Source organism: Grammomys surdaster, unplaced genomic scaffold, assembly GCF_004785775.1.
Source record: "Grammomys surdaster isolate TR1022 unplaced genomic scaffold, NIH_TR_1.0 167, whole genome shotgun sequence".
Lineage (NCBI taxonomy): Eukaryota > Metazoa > Chordata > Mammalia > Rodentia > Muridae > Grammomys > Grammomys surdaster.
The window spans coordinates 13,292,854-13,311,118 of record NW_021604615.1 but is presented as its reverse complement, the minus strand read 5'-3'; the positions used below and the strand labels follow the sequence as shown (position 1 = coordinate 13,311,118).

General features: G+C 40.0%; 1 protein-coding gene across 1 annotated transcript; it reads left to right on the top strand.

The window, feature by feature from the left end:
• Positions 1–8,915: 8,915 nt before the first annotated feature.
• LOC114620224 (beta-defensin 39) lies at positions 8,916–14,737 on the top strand. Its single transcript, XM_028766272.1, has 2 exons — positions 8,916–9,040; positions 14,577–14,737. Exons 1-2 carry the CDS (start codon positions 8,980–8,982, stop codon positions 14,735–14,737), a joined length of 222 nt encoding a protein of 73 aa, XP_028622105.1. The 5' UTR covers positions 8,916–8,979.
• Positions 14,738–18,265: the final 3,528 nt, after the last annotated feature.

The window sequence follows — 18,265 nt, the reverse complement described above, 5'->3', positions numbered from 1 at the left end:
GTAGGGATCCTTCAAAAGGCCACTCAAGGTTCTGAAGGGGAACAAGCATGGCATGAGTATCTGTGTGAGTCAGGACAGGGGGCCCAGACACTCAAGAGCATAGAAATTCTCAGCACAAAACATCTAGCAGGCTCTAGCTCTGTGTGTTCTGTAAGGCACTATCAATAGCTGTTCTTTCATCTTTGCTAACACTTCTCATTGAAAAATAATGACATTTCTATTCAACAATCAACACAGCTTCAAAACAGAGTCACTTGTAGTCTCAGGGGGTGGGTGGGAAAGATGGTGACATCAACAGTTCACATATGAGCTGGTGAGTAGATTTCCAACAAAGGCACTGTAAAAACCTATGTTCAATAGCACAGTGCAATATTATCTGAGGCAACCTCCAACGCTGCCTAGAGAATGTGATGAACCCAGACATATCACACCCAGCAGAGGAGGGGAAGCTATCTATCTGTCATATCATAGAGACAGGATCAGGGCGCAAAGCAGATATGCAAAGACTACACACTCAGAACTCTGGATTAGGAAGAAAGTTAATTCTATACAAAAGTTATTATGAAAACTATAGTGAAAATGGAAATTTATAGTAAACTTGTGGTCCAATCATCTGGAAATATGGAAGTACCAAGAATAGTAAATAATGCTAATATTTATGTCCAAGTCATAGTAATGCTTGGGAATAATAACTTATTCTTCTTGTTATAACTTATCAGGTTACAAATGATATAATTTAGGACAAAAATACCAATAGTTCTGACTTGAAGTCAGATATCTTGAAAGGATCAAAGCGCTTCAAAGATAGGGCATGTACACTGAGGGCACAGGCGTCCTGCCCCCAGGCAAGTGTCAGAGACAATTTGAAAAGTTCTTTCCCAGTAACGTTTTGGTTGGATACTTTGCTTTAACAAAGCCTGACAAATGACTAACAGAAAGCAGCAATGTATTTTCTCTTCCCACCACAGCAACTAGAAGACCATGGAAATACAAGGCCTTCTGGAGAAATTGCTCACCCAGTCAACTCTCCCATTGACCTGTTTACCTACATTTTTCTCCCATATTCTTCACCACTCAAGAGTTAGTGATTCTTGACTTTTTGGAATATGTGGAATTGGTTTTGATCCTGCACCTTTTTTTACCTCACGCATCTCCTATGGATTTATTCCTTCATCCCTACCCGCAAACCTCATAGCAGCCCTGGTCCAGAACACATGAACATAGAACACAGCTGTTTCCTTCCAGCTGCTCCCTCAGCTAAAAGGACCTGTAACTTCGAATCTGTGACACCGTGTTGTTCATCAGGTGAAGATGTTGCTGTCTGTTAGACAATGTAGCCAGCTACTACACTGTGTGAAGACTGGCTTCAGCCTGCAAAGCAGGGTAGACATCATGGCACCCCATGAACTGCTCTGACCAACCCCACCTTCCCTCAATGAACTACACATAGAACATGTTTGCTGGAGGTTGTTTCACTGTGCACATGTACATAGAGAAATGTACTGTTGGACTCACATGCATCTGCTACAGAAACCAGATGAGGACACATACACACTCCTCTTACATATTGGTTTGGTGTTTGTTATATCTGAAAATATAATCATGCATTGTTGGTGTGAGCCTCCCAAACTTCTTATCTGCAAGTGCCTCTCATTCTTAAGTAAGAGCCTCACTCCCCAGCCCTTTCTAAGATCCTGGGAAGGACTGTGGTTAGGAATGACTGCTTTTCCAAGGCACACTATTGAGAAATATGATGCCAGAAAAATGTTCCTTGATTGAATAAAGGTTCCCACTGAGAAACAAAGCAGAAAATTATCCAGCAGGAAGCTAAGGGTTTATAGACATAGCCTTACAACCTCAGCACCCTCCTGTCTCCAAACATAATCAAACTCAATGATCAGGTTCACCTTTCCAGGAGAAGATGGTATTTCTTCCCTGAATCAGTCACTAAGCATATGAGATGTTATTGTGTCTACACTTGATGTGCTGAGATTTTTACTTTAGTATGTTATTTACTTCACAACCATTGCATGGTTAACTAAGATTATCTTCCCTTTAAAAGAAAGAGAACCTGAAGGTTCAGAGAGGTGGCATGAGTTGATTAAGGTCATCAATGTAGTAACAGGAAAGCCCACTATTATTAAATGCAATGTGATTCTGTAAGCTGTATGTTAACTATTGCCCAGAGAGCTTAAGGTATGAAATAGAGACTGAATGGAACACTAAGATGGGATTCTTCTCTCCTCCAAAGTAAGAACTTGCTGCATTTGCCCTCACATTCTAAAAGAAATGCCTAAACATTGTCCAGGAACAAATGAGTGGATAATGAAATGATGTCAACCTCCACAATGGATGTGATCAAGCTGTAAAGAAAACTGAAACTAGGAAAATGGCATGTAAATGAATACATCTGGAAATAATCATGCCAAGGGAGGTCACTCATACTCAGAAGTACAAACACCATGTATTATAGAGTCTAGCTTTGTATATATGTGTATGTGTGTGTGTGTGTGTATGTGTGTGTGTGTGTGTGTGTGTGTGTGTGCATATATCTGGGATATGTGTGAATATATATGTATATATGTATATCTGGGATATATGTATAGGAGATATATATATATATATATCATAAAAGTCAAGAAACTAGTAAAAGAAGATGGGAGGGGAAGAATTTAAGGGAAGGGAGATAGGATATGAAGAGGGAAAGAAGACTATTAGAAGAGCAAGGGTTAAATGTGGTGGCAGATGAGTGAGAAAGATTAAAGAAGGAAAGATAACTAACACTAAGGATCTTTGAAAATGCCACATGGAAACCTACTATTGTAGATGTTTCTGAAAATATTTTTACACAACTATAAAAAAGGAATTTAAATAGAATAAAGCTAATAATGTTCGATAATGCCTCCCCCAGACAACATAGGGGATAATAATAAAAATAAAAATAATAATAAAAAGCTCAGTGATAAGTGTGGGTTACCTCTTTGCCAAGTGTTGATTAGTCTAGTTCTATAAGCTTCCTCAAACATTCTTCAAACATCAACAATAAGTTACTGCCACTTTTCTTTGCTATCTTCATGAAATTAATAGTGAAACCCTATTGCTGAAGACATCATATTCTGAAGACAGTACACTTGGAGAAATACAGACTGGTACCAGTCTATAAGATTCAGCCATACTGGATAGCATTCACTGCACTTAACACAGTCTCAACCAACTGTGAACACTGTGATCTAAAATAATGAATGACCTTGCAAGAGATGCCCGTTTGTGAAATAGTACAAATGTTATCGGAGCCAGCAACCACTTTGGGATTGGATCCAGATGAAACATATGCATGATACCATTAACTGGTCCACAAAACATGGCTAGGTAGGTCACAGACCCTAGGGGATAATCTAATGGTATTAATTCTGATAAATGAGCATAATAATAATAAGTTCCCTGAGTTTGACCCTTTCTCTCTCTCTCTCTCTCTCTCTCTCTCTCTCTCTCTCTCTCTCTCTCAACCCTCATCAGAGTAGCTCCTTTATGCAGTGCATGACTACTAATACAGAGACCCATAATTTGTCAACACAAAAAGAGTCATAGACTAGGGTGTGAGTAACTGCAAATATAACATCTATATCACACCTCTTCTCTCCAAGGCTCAGGGAAAACAAAGGAAGTGGAGGAAAAGACAATGTAGGACTGGAGGCAGAGGACATCTGTAGGAAAATGGTATTTTCTTAACATGACAGAGCTACTGACATGTGAATGCACCACTGCTATGAATGAAGGTCTAAGATGAGCCCATGATCAAGCCAAGCAAAATACCAATTGATGGGGTGATGGCACATGAAGTCCTAGCCCTAGCTAAGAAGCTATTAGAAAATTGATGACGACTGGTGAAAAAGTCTCAGATTTTTTTCCTTGGGGAAATGGTTTCCATACCCATACTGTAGAAGATGGCCCTATACCCATATACATACAGGGAGCATTAAGTAAACCGAGTGTTTTTTTTTTCTTAAATAAACACACAAAGGTCAAAATGTTCAAAGGGAAGACAAAGTGGTCGATGGGTTTTAAGATGAATTCCAGGGGAATGGATTTGTGGTGGATTTGATGAACACGCATTACATGTATGTTTTATTGTTGTTGTTGTTGTTGTTAGGTAGAACTATTGATTGCTTCCCCCTTTGACAGCTTGCATAATACCTCCTAGTACTGTGAAAATTAGTTTTAATAGAAGAGTCTTTCAGGTTAGATATATCCCTGAAAGATACTCATGAAGATGGCATTCATGTCTTGGTGGTAAACAAAATCTCTAGAATTGGACATAAATCTGAGCCAGCTGGAAAGAAATCATACCCGGTACTGGAAACTTTCCATATAAATGCAAGATGAGGACAGTTTTTAAACACAACAGGACTATAAAATTTCATCCTATACACCCCCTTCTAGGAAATATCTGGTGAATATATTCTCACCACATTCATATGCTATTTCAAAAGGAAAGTATATCATGATGAACACAGTTACTTGACATTGTGTGGTATGGATCTCTCAATATGGCTTAAAACATTATCTGTATTCCATCTCTATTAAAACTTTTTCCTAGTAACTAGACATTAAAGAAATAAAAAGCCTGGATCATTTTTACAATTCTGAATATAATCACCAATATAAAACAACACCAGACTGTTATGAGGCCTGTCTGTTAAAAGTTCATCCTACAATGGAAGAATAGAAGAGTATGCTAAGACAAACCACACCAGAAGATCAGCCTCGGCCTTACTGAGAGATACAGGCACTACTGCACTTTCTCTTGTGAGAGACAAAGGAGGACACAGATGTGCTACGAAACACACTTGCCCATAAATGACATTGAATCTAGTTGACTTTCCAGATCTTACTACTAATCTACAGATAGCAGGAGTGAAAGAGAGGCAGGAAATGATTCCTAAGAGAATCAGTCCAAGACAGAGTGTGAGACAGTCTATAAGAAAAGGGACCTAGAGCAACCTGGATCCTCTGCAGGAAGCATCAGGAAGCATCATCTGCATCCGTCTGCTGCTTCCGCCCTCTCAGCCGCGCAGAGGAGGAAGCTCGTGCATCATCCATGCGGCCATCGCTGGTACTCAGGAGACAGCTATATCAGGCTCCTGTCGTCAAGCGCTTCTTGGCATTCGCAATAGTGTCTGGGTTTGGTGACTGTATGGAGGATAAATGCGCAGGTGGGGCAGTCTCTGGATGGCTTTTCCTTCAGTCTCTGCTCCGCACTTCATCTCCGTTATTTCCTCCCTTGAGTATTCTGTTCCCCCTTCTAAGGAGCACTGAAGCATCCACGCTTTGGTCTTCCTTCTTCTTGAGCTTCAAGTGGTCTGTGAGTTGTATATTAGGTATTCTGAGCTTTTGGGCTCTGAAAGTCTCTTTCTTTGTTTGGTTTAAGTATAAGCATAATTGTGGTTTCATAGAACAAACTGGGTAGAGTTTCTTCTGTTTCTATTTTGTGGAATAGTTTGAAGAGTATTGGTATTAGGTCTTCTTTGAAGGTCTCATAGAATTCTGCACCAAACCCATCTGGTCCTGGTCCTTTTTTTGGTGGGGGAGATTTTTAATGACTTCTATTTTTTACAGGTTATGGGACTGTTTAGATGGGTTATCTGATCCTGATTTAACTTTGGTACCTGGTATTTGTCTAGGAAACTGTTCATTTCATCCAGATTTTCCAGTTTTGTCGAGTATAGGCTTTTGTAGTAGGATCTGATGATTTTGTGAATTTCCTCAGCTTCTGTTGTTATATCTCCCTTTTCATTTCTGTTTTTGTTAATTTGGATACTGTCTCTGTGCCCTCTGGTTAGTCTGGCTAAGGGTTAATCTAATTTGTGGATTTTCTCAAAGAACCAGCACCTGGTTTTGTTGATTCTTTGAGTCATTCTTTTTGTTTCTCCTTGGTTGTTTTCAGCCCTGAGTTTGATTATTCTTTGCTGTCTATTCCTCTTGGGTATATTTGCATCTTTTTGTTCTAGCACTTTCAGGTGTTCTGTCAAGTTGTTAGTGTATACTCTCTCGAGTTTCTTTTTGTAGGCACTCAGAGCTATGAGTTTTCCTCTTAGCACTGCTTTCACTGTGTCCCATAAGTTTTGGTGTGTTTTGCCTTCATTTTCATTAAATTCTAAAAAGTCTTTCTTTGTTTCTCCCTTGACCAAGTTATCATTGAGTAGAGTGTTCTTCAGCTTCCATGTGTATGTGGGTTTTCTGTTGTTTTTGTTGTTATTCAAGACCAGCCTTAGTTTGTGGTGATGTGATAGGATGCATGGGATTATTTCTTTCTTCTTGCTTCTGTTGAGGCTGGTTTTGTGACCAATTATATGGTCTATTTTGGAGAAGGTACCATGAGGTGCCGAGAAGAAGGTATATTCTTTTGTTTTAGGATGAAATGTTCTATAGATATCTGTTAAATCCATTTGGTTAACTTCTCTTAGCTTCACTGTGTCTCTGTTTAGGTCCTGTTTACATGATCTGTCCATTGCTGAGAGTGGGGTGTTGAAGTCTCCCACTATTATTGTGTGAGGTGCAATGTGTGCTTTGAGCTTTAGTAAAGTTTCTTTTATGTATGTAGGTGCCCTTGCATTTGGAACATAGATATTCAGAATTGAGAGTTCATCTTGGTTTTTCCTTTGAAAATCATCAATTGATTTTTCCTTTGATGAGTATGAAGTGTCCTCCTTTATCTTTTTTGATAACTTTTGGCTACTCCAGCTTGTTTCTTGGGACCATTTACTTGGAAAATTTTTTTCCAACCTTTTACTCTGAGGTAGTGTCTGTCTTTTTCACTGAGGCGCTTTTCCTATATGCAGCAAAATGCTGGGTTCTGTTTATGTATCCAGTCTGTTAGTCTATGTCTTTTCATTGGGAAATTGAATTCATTGATGTTAAGAGATATTAAGGAAAAGTGATTGTTTCTTCCTGTTATTTTTGTTGTTAGAAATGGAATTATGTTTGTCTGGCTATCTTTTGAGTTCATTGAAAGATTACTTTCTTGCTTTTTCTAGGGTGTAGTTTCCTTCCTCATGTTGAAATTTTCCATATATTACCCTTTGTAGGGTTGGATTTGTGAGAAGATATTTCGTAAATTTTCTTTTGTCATAGAATATCTTGGTTCCTCCATCTATGGTAATTGAGAGTTTTGCAGGGTACAGTAGCCTGGGCTGGCATTGGTGTTCTTTTAGAGTCTGTATGACATCTGCCCAGGATCTTCTGGATTTTATAGTCTCTAGTGAGAAGTCTGGTGTAATTCTGATAACTCTACCTTTATATGTTACTTGACCTTTTTCCCTTACTGCTTTTAATGTTCTTTCTTTGTTTTGTGCATTTGGTGTTTTGATTATTGTATGATGGGAGAAATTTCTTTTCTGGTCCAGTCTATTTGGGGTTCTGTAGGCTTCTTGTATGTTTATAGACATCTTTTTCTTTAGGTTAGGAAAGTTTTCTTCTATAATTTTGTTGAAGATATGTACTGGCCCTTTAAGTTGGGAATCTTCACTCTTCTATACCTATTATCCTTCGGTTTGCTCTTCTCATTGTGTCCTGGATTTCCTGGATGTGTTGGGTTAGGAGCTTTTTGCATTTTGCATTTTTTTACTGTTATCTCAATGTTTTCTCTGGTTTCTGCACCTGAGATTCTCTCTTCTATCTCTTGTATTCTTTTGGTGATGCTTGCATCTATGACTCCTGATCTCTTTTCTAGGTTTTCTATCTCTAGGCTTGTGTCCCTTTGTGCTTTCTTTATTGTTTCTACTTCTATTTTTATGTCCTGGATGATTTTGTTCTATTCCTTCACCTGTTTGGTTGTGTTCTCTTGTAATTCTTTAAGGGATTTTTCTATTTCCTCTTTAAGAGCTTCTACCTGTTTACCTGTGTTCTCTTGTATTTCTTTAAGGAAGTTGCTTATGTCCTTCTTAAAGGCCTCTATCATCATCCTGAGATGTGATTTTAAATCTGACTCTTGCTTTTCCAGTGTGTTAGGGTATCCAAGACTTGCTGTGGTAGGAAAACCGGGTTCTGATGATGCCAAATACCCTTGTTTTCTGTTGCTTAGGTTCTTGCACTTGCCTCTCACCATCCGGTTATCTCTGGTGTCAGTTGGTTTTGCTGTCTCTGACTGTAGCTTGTCCCTCCTGTGGGCCTGTGAGCCTGTGATCTTAGGTGTGCCGGCACTCCTGAGGAGACCAGCTCTCTCCTGGGCAGGATTTGGGTGGGAAGGGCTGTGGGACAGCCTTAGCTCTGGGGTGCAGATGGAGACAGAAAGCATCCTACCTCCAGCTCCTCCGCTGTTTCCATGCCCTGTTGTGGTCCTAGCAGATCCCTCTTGGGACAATTATTGGAGCAAAAGTGGTGATCTCACCTCTGGGCTTAGAAGTGAGAGCACTCCTGGGAAACCAGCTCTCCCCTGTGCAGAATTTGGGTTTGGAGGGCTGTGGAGCAGCTTTAGCTCCAAGGTGCAGATGGAGACCAGAAGCTAATGTTCTTTTTTAAAATAGAGCCATTTACATCACAATAGCCTGAAAGTCTGGGGAAAATATCTCCCTCTGCTGCCTGTATCTGTCCTGCACTAGAAAACAACCGGTATACGAACTATGAGTAAAACTAACCATTGTGTAATTATTATAAGTTTAAAAACCTTGGGAGTATCTATACTTTGAACAAAATTGTGTGCTTCCTATGGAACATTTAAATGTCCTGTTTAGATAAGAGGCAATTAGCATTTCCAGGATGAGAGCAAAATCTAGACCCAGGAAAACAGACAGAATGACCTCTGGATTTGAGAAGTCTGAGAATACACTCTGTGAAGTTTAGCCATTGGACCGTAACCCTAGACTGCCACTCCTCCTTATGCCTACCTCTCTATTAGGACAGATGCACCCTATGCTCTTTTCATCTCTGAGCTAAGCTTTCTAGCCCTAGCCCTGTCTTTAATCTGTGGGGTGTCGAGAAATCATGAAGATGTACTGCTTTCTGCTGCTGATCCTCTCTCTATCCTGCTTCCAGGTCGACCCAGGTAAGTTCCAAGACCTGCTGAACCCCTGGCCAGAGCTGGATACACTGGGTTATTGAACAGGTGAAAAGAGAGTTTGGGGTCTAAGGGGCAATCAGCATGAGAGCATTCCTAGGGTCAACACCCTGCAGCCAATTGGCATCAGGGGCATCAGCCTGTGTCCTAGGTATCAGACAATGAGCCTGACCAGAATGAAGAGCTAGTGATAAAGATTTTCCAATGTCTTCAACTCCCTTCTTGTCATGGTCATTTGGAAAATACGCTTTGTAGAAGCCGTTCTTTATTCCCAGGAAAGAATAGCTCACCAAGAGGACAGATGTCAGATGTCTATCAGGAGACATGTACCCATTCCTTTATGACTTTTCACAGGCTCATTTAACACATGACCACAATAAACCTGGCTAATGGGGAGTATGAACTTGATGTATTAGATTAAGTAACTTGGTGACAGATGCTGAATGTCTTGAAAGGCCTTGTGTAGGAAGCACACACTTAGAATGAAGTACAAGGGCTCTCATTTTTACTTATTCCTCACAGTGTCCCTGTGAATAAAAAGGAGTAACAATACCTATTTCTTGGGGATATAGTTTACCCTAATCACATGACCAGTGTTCAGTAGGTCAAAAGCCCAATCCAAACCATGAGTTCTAATGTTGGTTTGAAGGAACCCTTGAGACTGAGTACTGAAAGGAGGTTACAGATTGGATCATGAATTCCAAGAACAAATTCAAGAATGCCTTGGGGTGGAATAAACAGAACACACATATGGTAAGGTTAGATAACCCTAAAGTTTTTCAAATAGTGCAGGGACATAATTGAAAATGACTTCTTCGCCGGGCAGTGATGGCTCACGCCTTTAATCCCAGTACTTGGGAGGCAGAGGCAGGTGGATTTCTGAGTTCAAGGCCAGCTTGGTCTACAGAGCGAGTTGCAGAACAACCAGGGCTACACAGAAAAATCCTGACTTGAAAAACCAAAAAGAAAGAAAGAAAGAAAGAAAGAAAGAAAGAAAGAAAGAAAGAAAGAAAGAAAGAAGGAAAGAAGAGAAAATGACTTTTTCAGAATATGATGTGTACACAGGCCAATAAGAATTGAGCAAGAATGGAAAAGATGATTCACTTGGCATTCTCTTTAGCAAATGTTTGCCTTCTCATGTAGTTAACTGTATAACATGGCTCTGGCAGAGACATTTTTAGATCTGGAATTCTGGAATTTTTTTCTTCCTTTCCCTAAAAGCTGAACATGCATATCATTAAGACTGGGTCCATTTTTTTGACTTTAAAATAAGGCATCGATGAGGATTCCAGGACACAGGAGTCTGTGGCTCCAATTCCCACCTGCTATGTCTACCACTATGTGCCTCAACAAGCAATTCCCTTGTCACCTAAAGGATTCACTTCTACCTCTCTGTCCTGGCCAGGCTATTCTTCAGTTACAGGTTTCTGACAGGGAAGGACTGGAGAGGAAAAAAGACTAAAGAAAAACCCAGGTCAGAAGGCCTTGTATGAGCTAATGGTTCATTCCAAGTGAGTTTATTAAGAAACACAGCTTTTGTATATATGTTTTTCAGGGAGGAAAATAGGATAGAGTCAGCAGAAAACTATCAAATAATGTGACAAAGTTATCAGGAAGCTGATCAATCACCATGGTACAAAGGGAACACAGTGTGTACCAAGGGAATATCTCAAGTGTGTCACAGACTGAGCACACAGTGGCCTTGGAACTGATCAAAGCCTTGATTCTTTGAAGCCCTGGCCGCAGACCCCAGTGCAGACTTTGATTTGGTCAAGAACACAGAGGTAGCTTTTCCTTTTATCAGGGTCTCTGAGAAAGCCTTAGATCATCCTGGCTCCCTGACCTCTGAAATATTCCCAAAGAATGCCCCACAATTTCATTCAGAGTCCATATGCCAACTGTGTAAGACAATAGCACTCCAACCTCCCACCAGTCAGACCAGGGCAACCTGCTAGAAGGACAAGATGGGGAGGGGGGTTTACAAATGTTGTTCATTGTAACCCCTTAACAAGAATTTCTTTCTTCATTTCCAGTTGAATAATATCCTGCCAGACTTTGATTGATTGATTGATTGATTGATTTTGGTTTTTCAAGATAGGGTTTCTCTGTGTGGCCCTGGCTGTCCTGGAACTCACTCTGTAGACCAGGCTGGCCTTGAACCCAGAAACCCGCCTGCCTCTGCCTCCCAAGTGCTGGGACTAAAGGCGTGCGCCACCACTGCCCAGCCCCAGTTGACTAACATCAATGGCCTATCTTCTACACACACATTTGAATCTTCTGGTTGGGAATGGAGGGAAAATGGAATCAGGAGAGACACTGCACTTGCAGAGCCTCTGAATGCAATAGTAATATTTATCCCAAAGTTTCATAACAGTAAGAGAGATTTTTTCCTTGCACTAAAAATTATTGGATTAAAGTCTATAGAAAGACATCTGATGTCCAGTGACCCATCATAAACTTTCAAAAAAAAAACAAACACACTTTCCAGTGGTTTTTTTTTTCAGAAAACTAGATTTTAAGCTCAGCAAAACATGGCTTTGCTTTCATAGAATAATTAAAAAGCACTCAGGCTGTCTGGGATTCAGTGTTTCTCTGCAAATAAAGGAAAAGAGAATGATTCTTGGAGAACAACAGATGGAAAAAATGACTAGTTGTCCACCAAGGTAAAATGATCATAATTAGAATGTGAGAAATGGCTGAGATCAATCCAGCCCCTTCCTTGGTAAATCTGAGATGCTGCAGCCCAAGCAGGCTGGGTGAATAACCAGCATCACTGCATAAGGAGATTTGGAACACGGGATGTAACTGAATTATTTCACAAAATGCCTATAGCTATTTCTTTCTTGTGATTAACACAATTCAGTAAAGAAAAAGCCAGAAATTAATTCTTAGGGAGCAGCAGGATGCAATGCTCAGCCAGGAGTGTGCTTAGACAGAATGAGAATTGAAACAGGGCTGGGAGAATCCATCCTGGTCTGGGCTCTGTCTTTGTGAGCTTTGTGCTCTGTGAAGACAATGGACACACTTGTCATCTATTAGATCAGGGAGACAGAAAATGAACTGGATTCCAAGATTTCCCTTCCCTCTGAAACTAGCCTATTGTATTAAACCTCTTCTGCTTAGCAATGCCTTGCTTTCTTTTTCTGATGTGGTATAATATTCTAGAAAAAACAACAGAAGGAGAAAGTCTTTCTTTTATCTCCCAGCTCAGTGTATGATATACTGTGGCAGGGAAACCAAGGCAATGGGAGCCAATGTCATTGGTCACATTGTATCCACCCGATGCATACTGTTGTCTACTTGAAACAATCTAGAGTGCCATGGGAAGAGAATATCAATGACAGATTGTCTAGATTATCTATAGGTCATTGTCTTTATTCCATTAACTAACATAAGAAGATATGCCCATTAAGAGTGTCACTGTTTACTGGTGTAGGGCCTGAATTGTAAAAGACTGCAGAAGGTGAGGTAAGCACTGGTATGCAAGTTCATGTTCTCTCTCTCTCTCTCTCTCTCTCTCTCTCTCTCTCTCTCTCTCTCTCTCTCTCTCTGTGTGTGTGTGTGTGTGTGTGTGTGTGTACGTACACACGTGTGATTATATGTGTGTGTCTGTGTTTGTAGCTGGCTGTCTAGCTGCTTCTGTCTCTGCCACTCTGTCTCTCTGACTCTCTCTTTACGTGTGTCTCTTTCTCTGTTTCTGTCCTCTCTCCTCCGCTCTTTGATTTTGATTGTAACTACTAACTGCTTAAAGTTCCTCCTACCTTGATGTCATTGTAATGGAAGCTTGTAGCTTGTAATTATGAACTAAGCCCTTTCTCTCGTAAGTTGTTTTTATCAAAATATTTCGTCATAGCAACTGGAAAGGAAACTACAATAAGCCACAGTCCAAAATCAGAGAGCAATGAATGAGTGCAAGCTTCCTCAGTTTCTCTGTTTTATATATTCCATGATGTCTGCCTGGGGAATGGTCCCATCCACAGTTAAAATGGGTCATCTCACACCAATTAACACATCAAGATAATCACCAATAGGTATAAAAGAAGCCCATCTCCTGTCTAGATTTTGTGAAGGTAACAATTAAAAAAAAAAAAATAGGAGCCTGATACAGATGTCTCTTGAAAGGCTCTGCTAAAGCCTTACTAATACAGATGTGGATATTTGCAGCCAGCCATTGGACTGAGAACAGGGAACCCAATGGAGGAGTTAGGGGGAAGACTGAAGGAGCTGAAGGGGTTTGTAACCCCACAGGAATAACAACAATATCAACCAACCAGACCCCTCAGAGCTCCCAGAGACTAAACCACCAACCAAAGAACATACATGGAGGGACCCATGGCTCTAGCTGCATATGTAGCAGAGGATTCCCTTATCAACGGGAGGAGAGGCCCTTGGTCATGTGAAGGCTTGATGCCCCCAGAGTAGGGGAATGCTAGGGGAGTGAGACAGGAGTGGGTGGGTGGGTGGGGGAGCAACCTCATAAAAGCAGGGGGGAGAGGGGTGGGATAAGGGGTTTTTGAAAGGGAAACTGGGAAGGGGGATAACATTCAAGATGTAAATAAATAAAAACCAATAAAAATTTAAAAATAAAAATAAATTAATGAAAAACAAATAAACTGATCAAAAACAAAGAGGAGAAACATATATATCAATACATAGATTAATGATGCCATTAAGAAAAACAAACACAGCAACATGCTTTCAAAACTTGATTTGATTGCTCTTCTTAGTACCAGACAATCAGCTGCAAGTATTTTACCAGGAAACACAGAATACACGAAGCTTTCTCTTAGAGTCATGCCAGCATCCAACAGCACCACAAAAGGAAACAAAACCTGGAAATGTTCACCTCTGGAGGGTCTGACTGGGGATGATCACTGTAGAGGCCAAGGTTAGATTTAAGGCATTGCTCTTTCAACGATCATACACAAGAGAAGCCAGACCCCCAAAATATAGAGAAAGGCTATGAGACAGAACTCAAGAAGATGGATTTAGTGTTCAGAGTGGGTTAGGCAGTGATGCTTCTCTGAGAAAGTTCTGAGATGGAGAAAGCAGAGTGTCGCTCCACTTCCTCCCACCACCATGGCACCACTGTCCCACTGATGAGTTTGTGGTGATGTGAATTTTCTCCAGCTAGAGATCATGGTTCTTCCTTTAATCTCAACATTTAAGAGGATGAGTCAGAGCCAGCCTGATCTAAATAATGAATTCTAAGCCAGTGAGGCCTATAGAGTGAGACTTGTCTCAAAATGAATAGAAAAGAAAGTATCCTCCATTTGCTCTTTCCAATGTAATAACCATAATCTAAATGGCTATTGAGCAGTGGCAATCTCCTTGGTAATTGAATTCAGAGCAAATATGTTTTATTAGTGGTCTTAAACATGAATTGTGGCAATTTTTTTCTTAAAATGCTCAATGTGTTTTCTATATACTTAGTGTAGAACTCTCCTACCTTGCACAAACATGCTAAAAATGACTACAGCTATAGCAAATAGTCTGAGGAGGTTTGTTTCTCATTTTCTTGCAGTTTCTGGTGCTGATTCAATAAAATGTTTTCAAGAGAAAAACACCTGCCACACCATCCATTGCCCATATTTTCAAGATGAGGTTGGCACATGCTATGATGGAAGAGGCAAGTGTTGCCAAAAACGCCTTTTGTATATCAGAGTTCCAAGGAAGAAGGTGTAACCATTGCTATAATAAAGGAAAACACTCTGACGTGTAGATTCTTCATACTAAAATGAACCATCTATACATCCATGTTGAGTTAAGAAAATGTGGGTTATTTTAGGACACCTGCAGTAAAGGACAAGGCAGGCTAAATCCCCATCTGATAAAGTAGAAATATGGCCAAGAATTAAGCGAACAGCATTCCATTTAATTTTTCTAGAAATACCCTATTGAACACCATCTTGTCAGAATAGAAATTCACCTCATTGGCAAGAGGACAGAGCAGGAGCATGGAGCCACTTCTACCTAAAATTAGTTTATACAGTCAGAGCTTGTTGAGATCAAGCCATCACAACCACCCTGCCACCTCCTTCATATTTTCAGTTTCCTTGCAGTCACAAGGCACATGACCTCTTTGGATCCAATTATAATCATTGTATTTAGATTTCTGAATCCAATGACCACCATTCTCACCTCAAGTTGGGACCAGCAAAATGACTCCTGCAACACTCTTCAGAGATATTGATAGCTTTATACTTTTAATCCACTAACTTGTTTCTCACATGAATCTGAAAAGACTTTATACATAGGAGACTCCCAGTGTCAGTGAGCAGAGAGTAAGAGTAATTCTGTGTGCTAATGTGAAAGGGAAAACAGATACTGCTACCTTGTTAATAGTGAGAACTTTGGGCTTTGATGTCATCCTAATAACCACACATAGAATTTGAGTCTTTCCTATACCACTGACACACAACATTAAAGGTAAAAATACCCACTAGGAAAAACTACATTATTTGATCTGATCTGATTCAAATTTTAGGAAAACAGCTACAACACTCTTCTTAAATTTCACTCCCATTCATTCTATTCAAATTATCTTCTATAAGTCAGGAAATGAGAACAGTGTTTTTGAAGACAGTGTGCATCCTCATGAGTAATACTGTGTGACTCACCTTGATGCACTAGTTAGAAGTAGAGGCTCACTATATATACTGAAGTACAGAAGAGCTGGAAAGGTCCTGAGCAAAGCCAAGATGAGCAAAGTCTTTACCAAAACACGGCAATCACCATTTACTTACCCAAAGAAAGTTAGTTTTTCTCACAAGTGGTTAGCAGTTGATTTTAGGGGCCTGAGTTTAGGGGTTCCATGTTTCCAGCTTCAGGATGGTCCATGTAAAGGCTAGCCTTTTTATATGTACAAAGACTTCATAAGGTAGATACAGAATAACTCCACCTACTTCAAGTATAGCACTAGAATCTAATTGTTTTCTAGCTAATATCCTCATTGTAATCATAGACATATGATGATCCAACAATTCAATGCAGCCTTTAACCCAGCCATTCACAAGATGAAATCCTATGTTTCAGTTTCGGCCCCTTATTGAATATTATATAGAAAATGAACAAATAATAGATTGAAGATGTCAATATGAAAACTCAGACTATAAAACAGGGTGGGGAAATACGGTACAAAATCTCTGAAACACTACTTGAAAAGACATTTCTATGGCTATGACCCAAGAAGGATACACATTTATAGCAAAAATAAGCAAATGAGAGTAAATCAAACTTTAAAAGCTTTCTTACAAGAAAGGGGACAAGAGAATAAGAAGAATGGCATGATCTAGTCAAATGTAAACACATCGTATCTAATAACTGTGCAACATCCAAAGTATAGTAGGAAATAAGACAATAAAGAGAAACACAGTAAGAAACCCAATTAAAACAATGCCAAATAACCTGGGCATATTTATTCATAGACTGATATGCAAATGACAGTTGTCAGTGAAACAATGTTCAGCATCACTAATCACTAAAGAAACAAATATTAAAACCCAGATGAGAAGCCACCTCACTTTTATTAAAAAGACCAACATCAGAGAAACAGGAAGATGCACAGGTTGACAATCATTTCCACACTGTTCCAGGCAGGGACTGTCAACACAGGCATTGTGTAAACATTAGCTCTCATGTGGTTGTCCTCAGAACAACTACTGAGCTATAGAGTAGTACAGTAGGTATACTGTAGTAGCCTTGAATCAACACAAACCCAAAATAAATGAAAGAAATTATGCCCAAAATTTATCTGCACTCCTTCCCTAGATCATAATAATTCATGATAATCAAAATATGTAACCCCACTTCCTTCCCCACCCAGACCAGATGTGATACCCACCCAAACACTAGAGCCTGCTTGCCTCCCAGGAGGTCCATGGTAACCAAAGACACCGGTGAGAATTTAGGACAAATATCCATGCCAGCTGGGACAGTCACAAGGCCCAGCTGACTTAGGACCCAGCTCCCCCAACCCCAACCCCTGAAGTCCACCTTTCTTCTGGCCCACTTTCTCACTTGGGCCAGATTAGCAGCCTGATAACCACCCAAATGCTACAAGCCTGAAAGCCTCCCAGGAGATCCACAGTAAACAAGGGCACAGGACATCCACAGTAACCAGGGGTGCAGGAGGCCTGCTCTAACTAGAGACACAAGAGGCCTACCCTAGCCAGAGGCAAGAGTGCCTGCCTCTAAGGAGACCAGCTCTAACTCAGGTCACAGAGTTCTACCTGCTTCCAAGGAGGCCAGTTCCAGTCAGAGACATCCATTCCAGTTAATATCAAACAGAGCCAGATGGGCACAGGCAAGCACAAGGTCATAAGCTAAATAACACAATGCAATGTGGCACCATCAGAACCCAGTTCTCCCACCACAGCAAGCCCTGGATACCCTAACATGACTGACAACCAAGAAAATGACCTCAAATCCCATCTCATGAAGATGATAGAGGTCTTCAAGGAGAATATAAAGACCTTTCTTAAAGAAATACAGGAAAACACAGACAAACAAATAGAAGCTCTTAAAGAAGAAACAAATAAATCTCTTAAAGAAATACAGGAAACTACAATCAAGCAGGTAAAGGAATTTAACAAAACGGTCCAAGAACTAAGAATAGAAATAGAAACCAAAAAAAAATAAATAAATAACCCACAAAGGGAGGCAACCCTAGAGATGGACAACTTGGGAGAGAGATCAGAAGCTACAGATATAAGCATTACCAACAGAATACAAGAGACAGAAGAGAGAATCTCACATGTGGAAGAAACCATAGATGATATTGACACATCAGTCAAAGAAAATACAAAGTATAAAAAGCTCCTAACCCAAAATATCCAAGAAATTCTGGACACAATGAAAAGATCAAACCAACAATAATTGGAATAGAAGAGGGTGAAGAATTGCAGTTCAAAGGACCAAAAGGCATCTTCAAAAAATTATGGAAGAAAACTTTTCCAAACTAAAGAAAGAGATAGCCATAAATGTACAAGAAGTCTACAGGACACAAAAAATAGATTGGACCAGCGAAGAAAATGCTCCTGTCACATAATGATCACAACTAAATTCCCAGAACACTAAATTCCCAGAACAAAGAAAGAATAAGGTTAAAAGGCCAAGTAACATATGAAGGCAGATTGGTCAGAATTACACCAGACTACTCAACTGAGACTCTAAAAGCCAGAAGATCCTGGACAGATGTCATCCAGACCCTAA

What these genes read in the sequence shown, in the direction of transcription:
- LOC114620224 (XM_028766272.1), top strand. Translation starts at nt 8,980, where the DNA reads ATGAAGATGTACTGCTTTCTGCTGCTGATCCTCTCTCTATCCTGCTTC. An exon ending in CTGCTTCCAGGTCGACCCAG is followed by an intron (nt 9,041 to 14,576) that starts GTAAGTTCCAAG and finishes ATTTTCTTGCAG; the next exon opens with TTTCTGGTGCTGATTCAATA.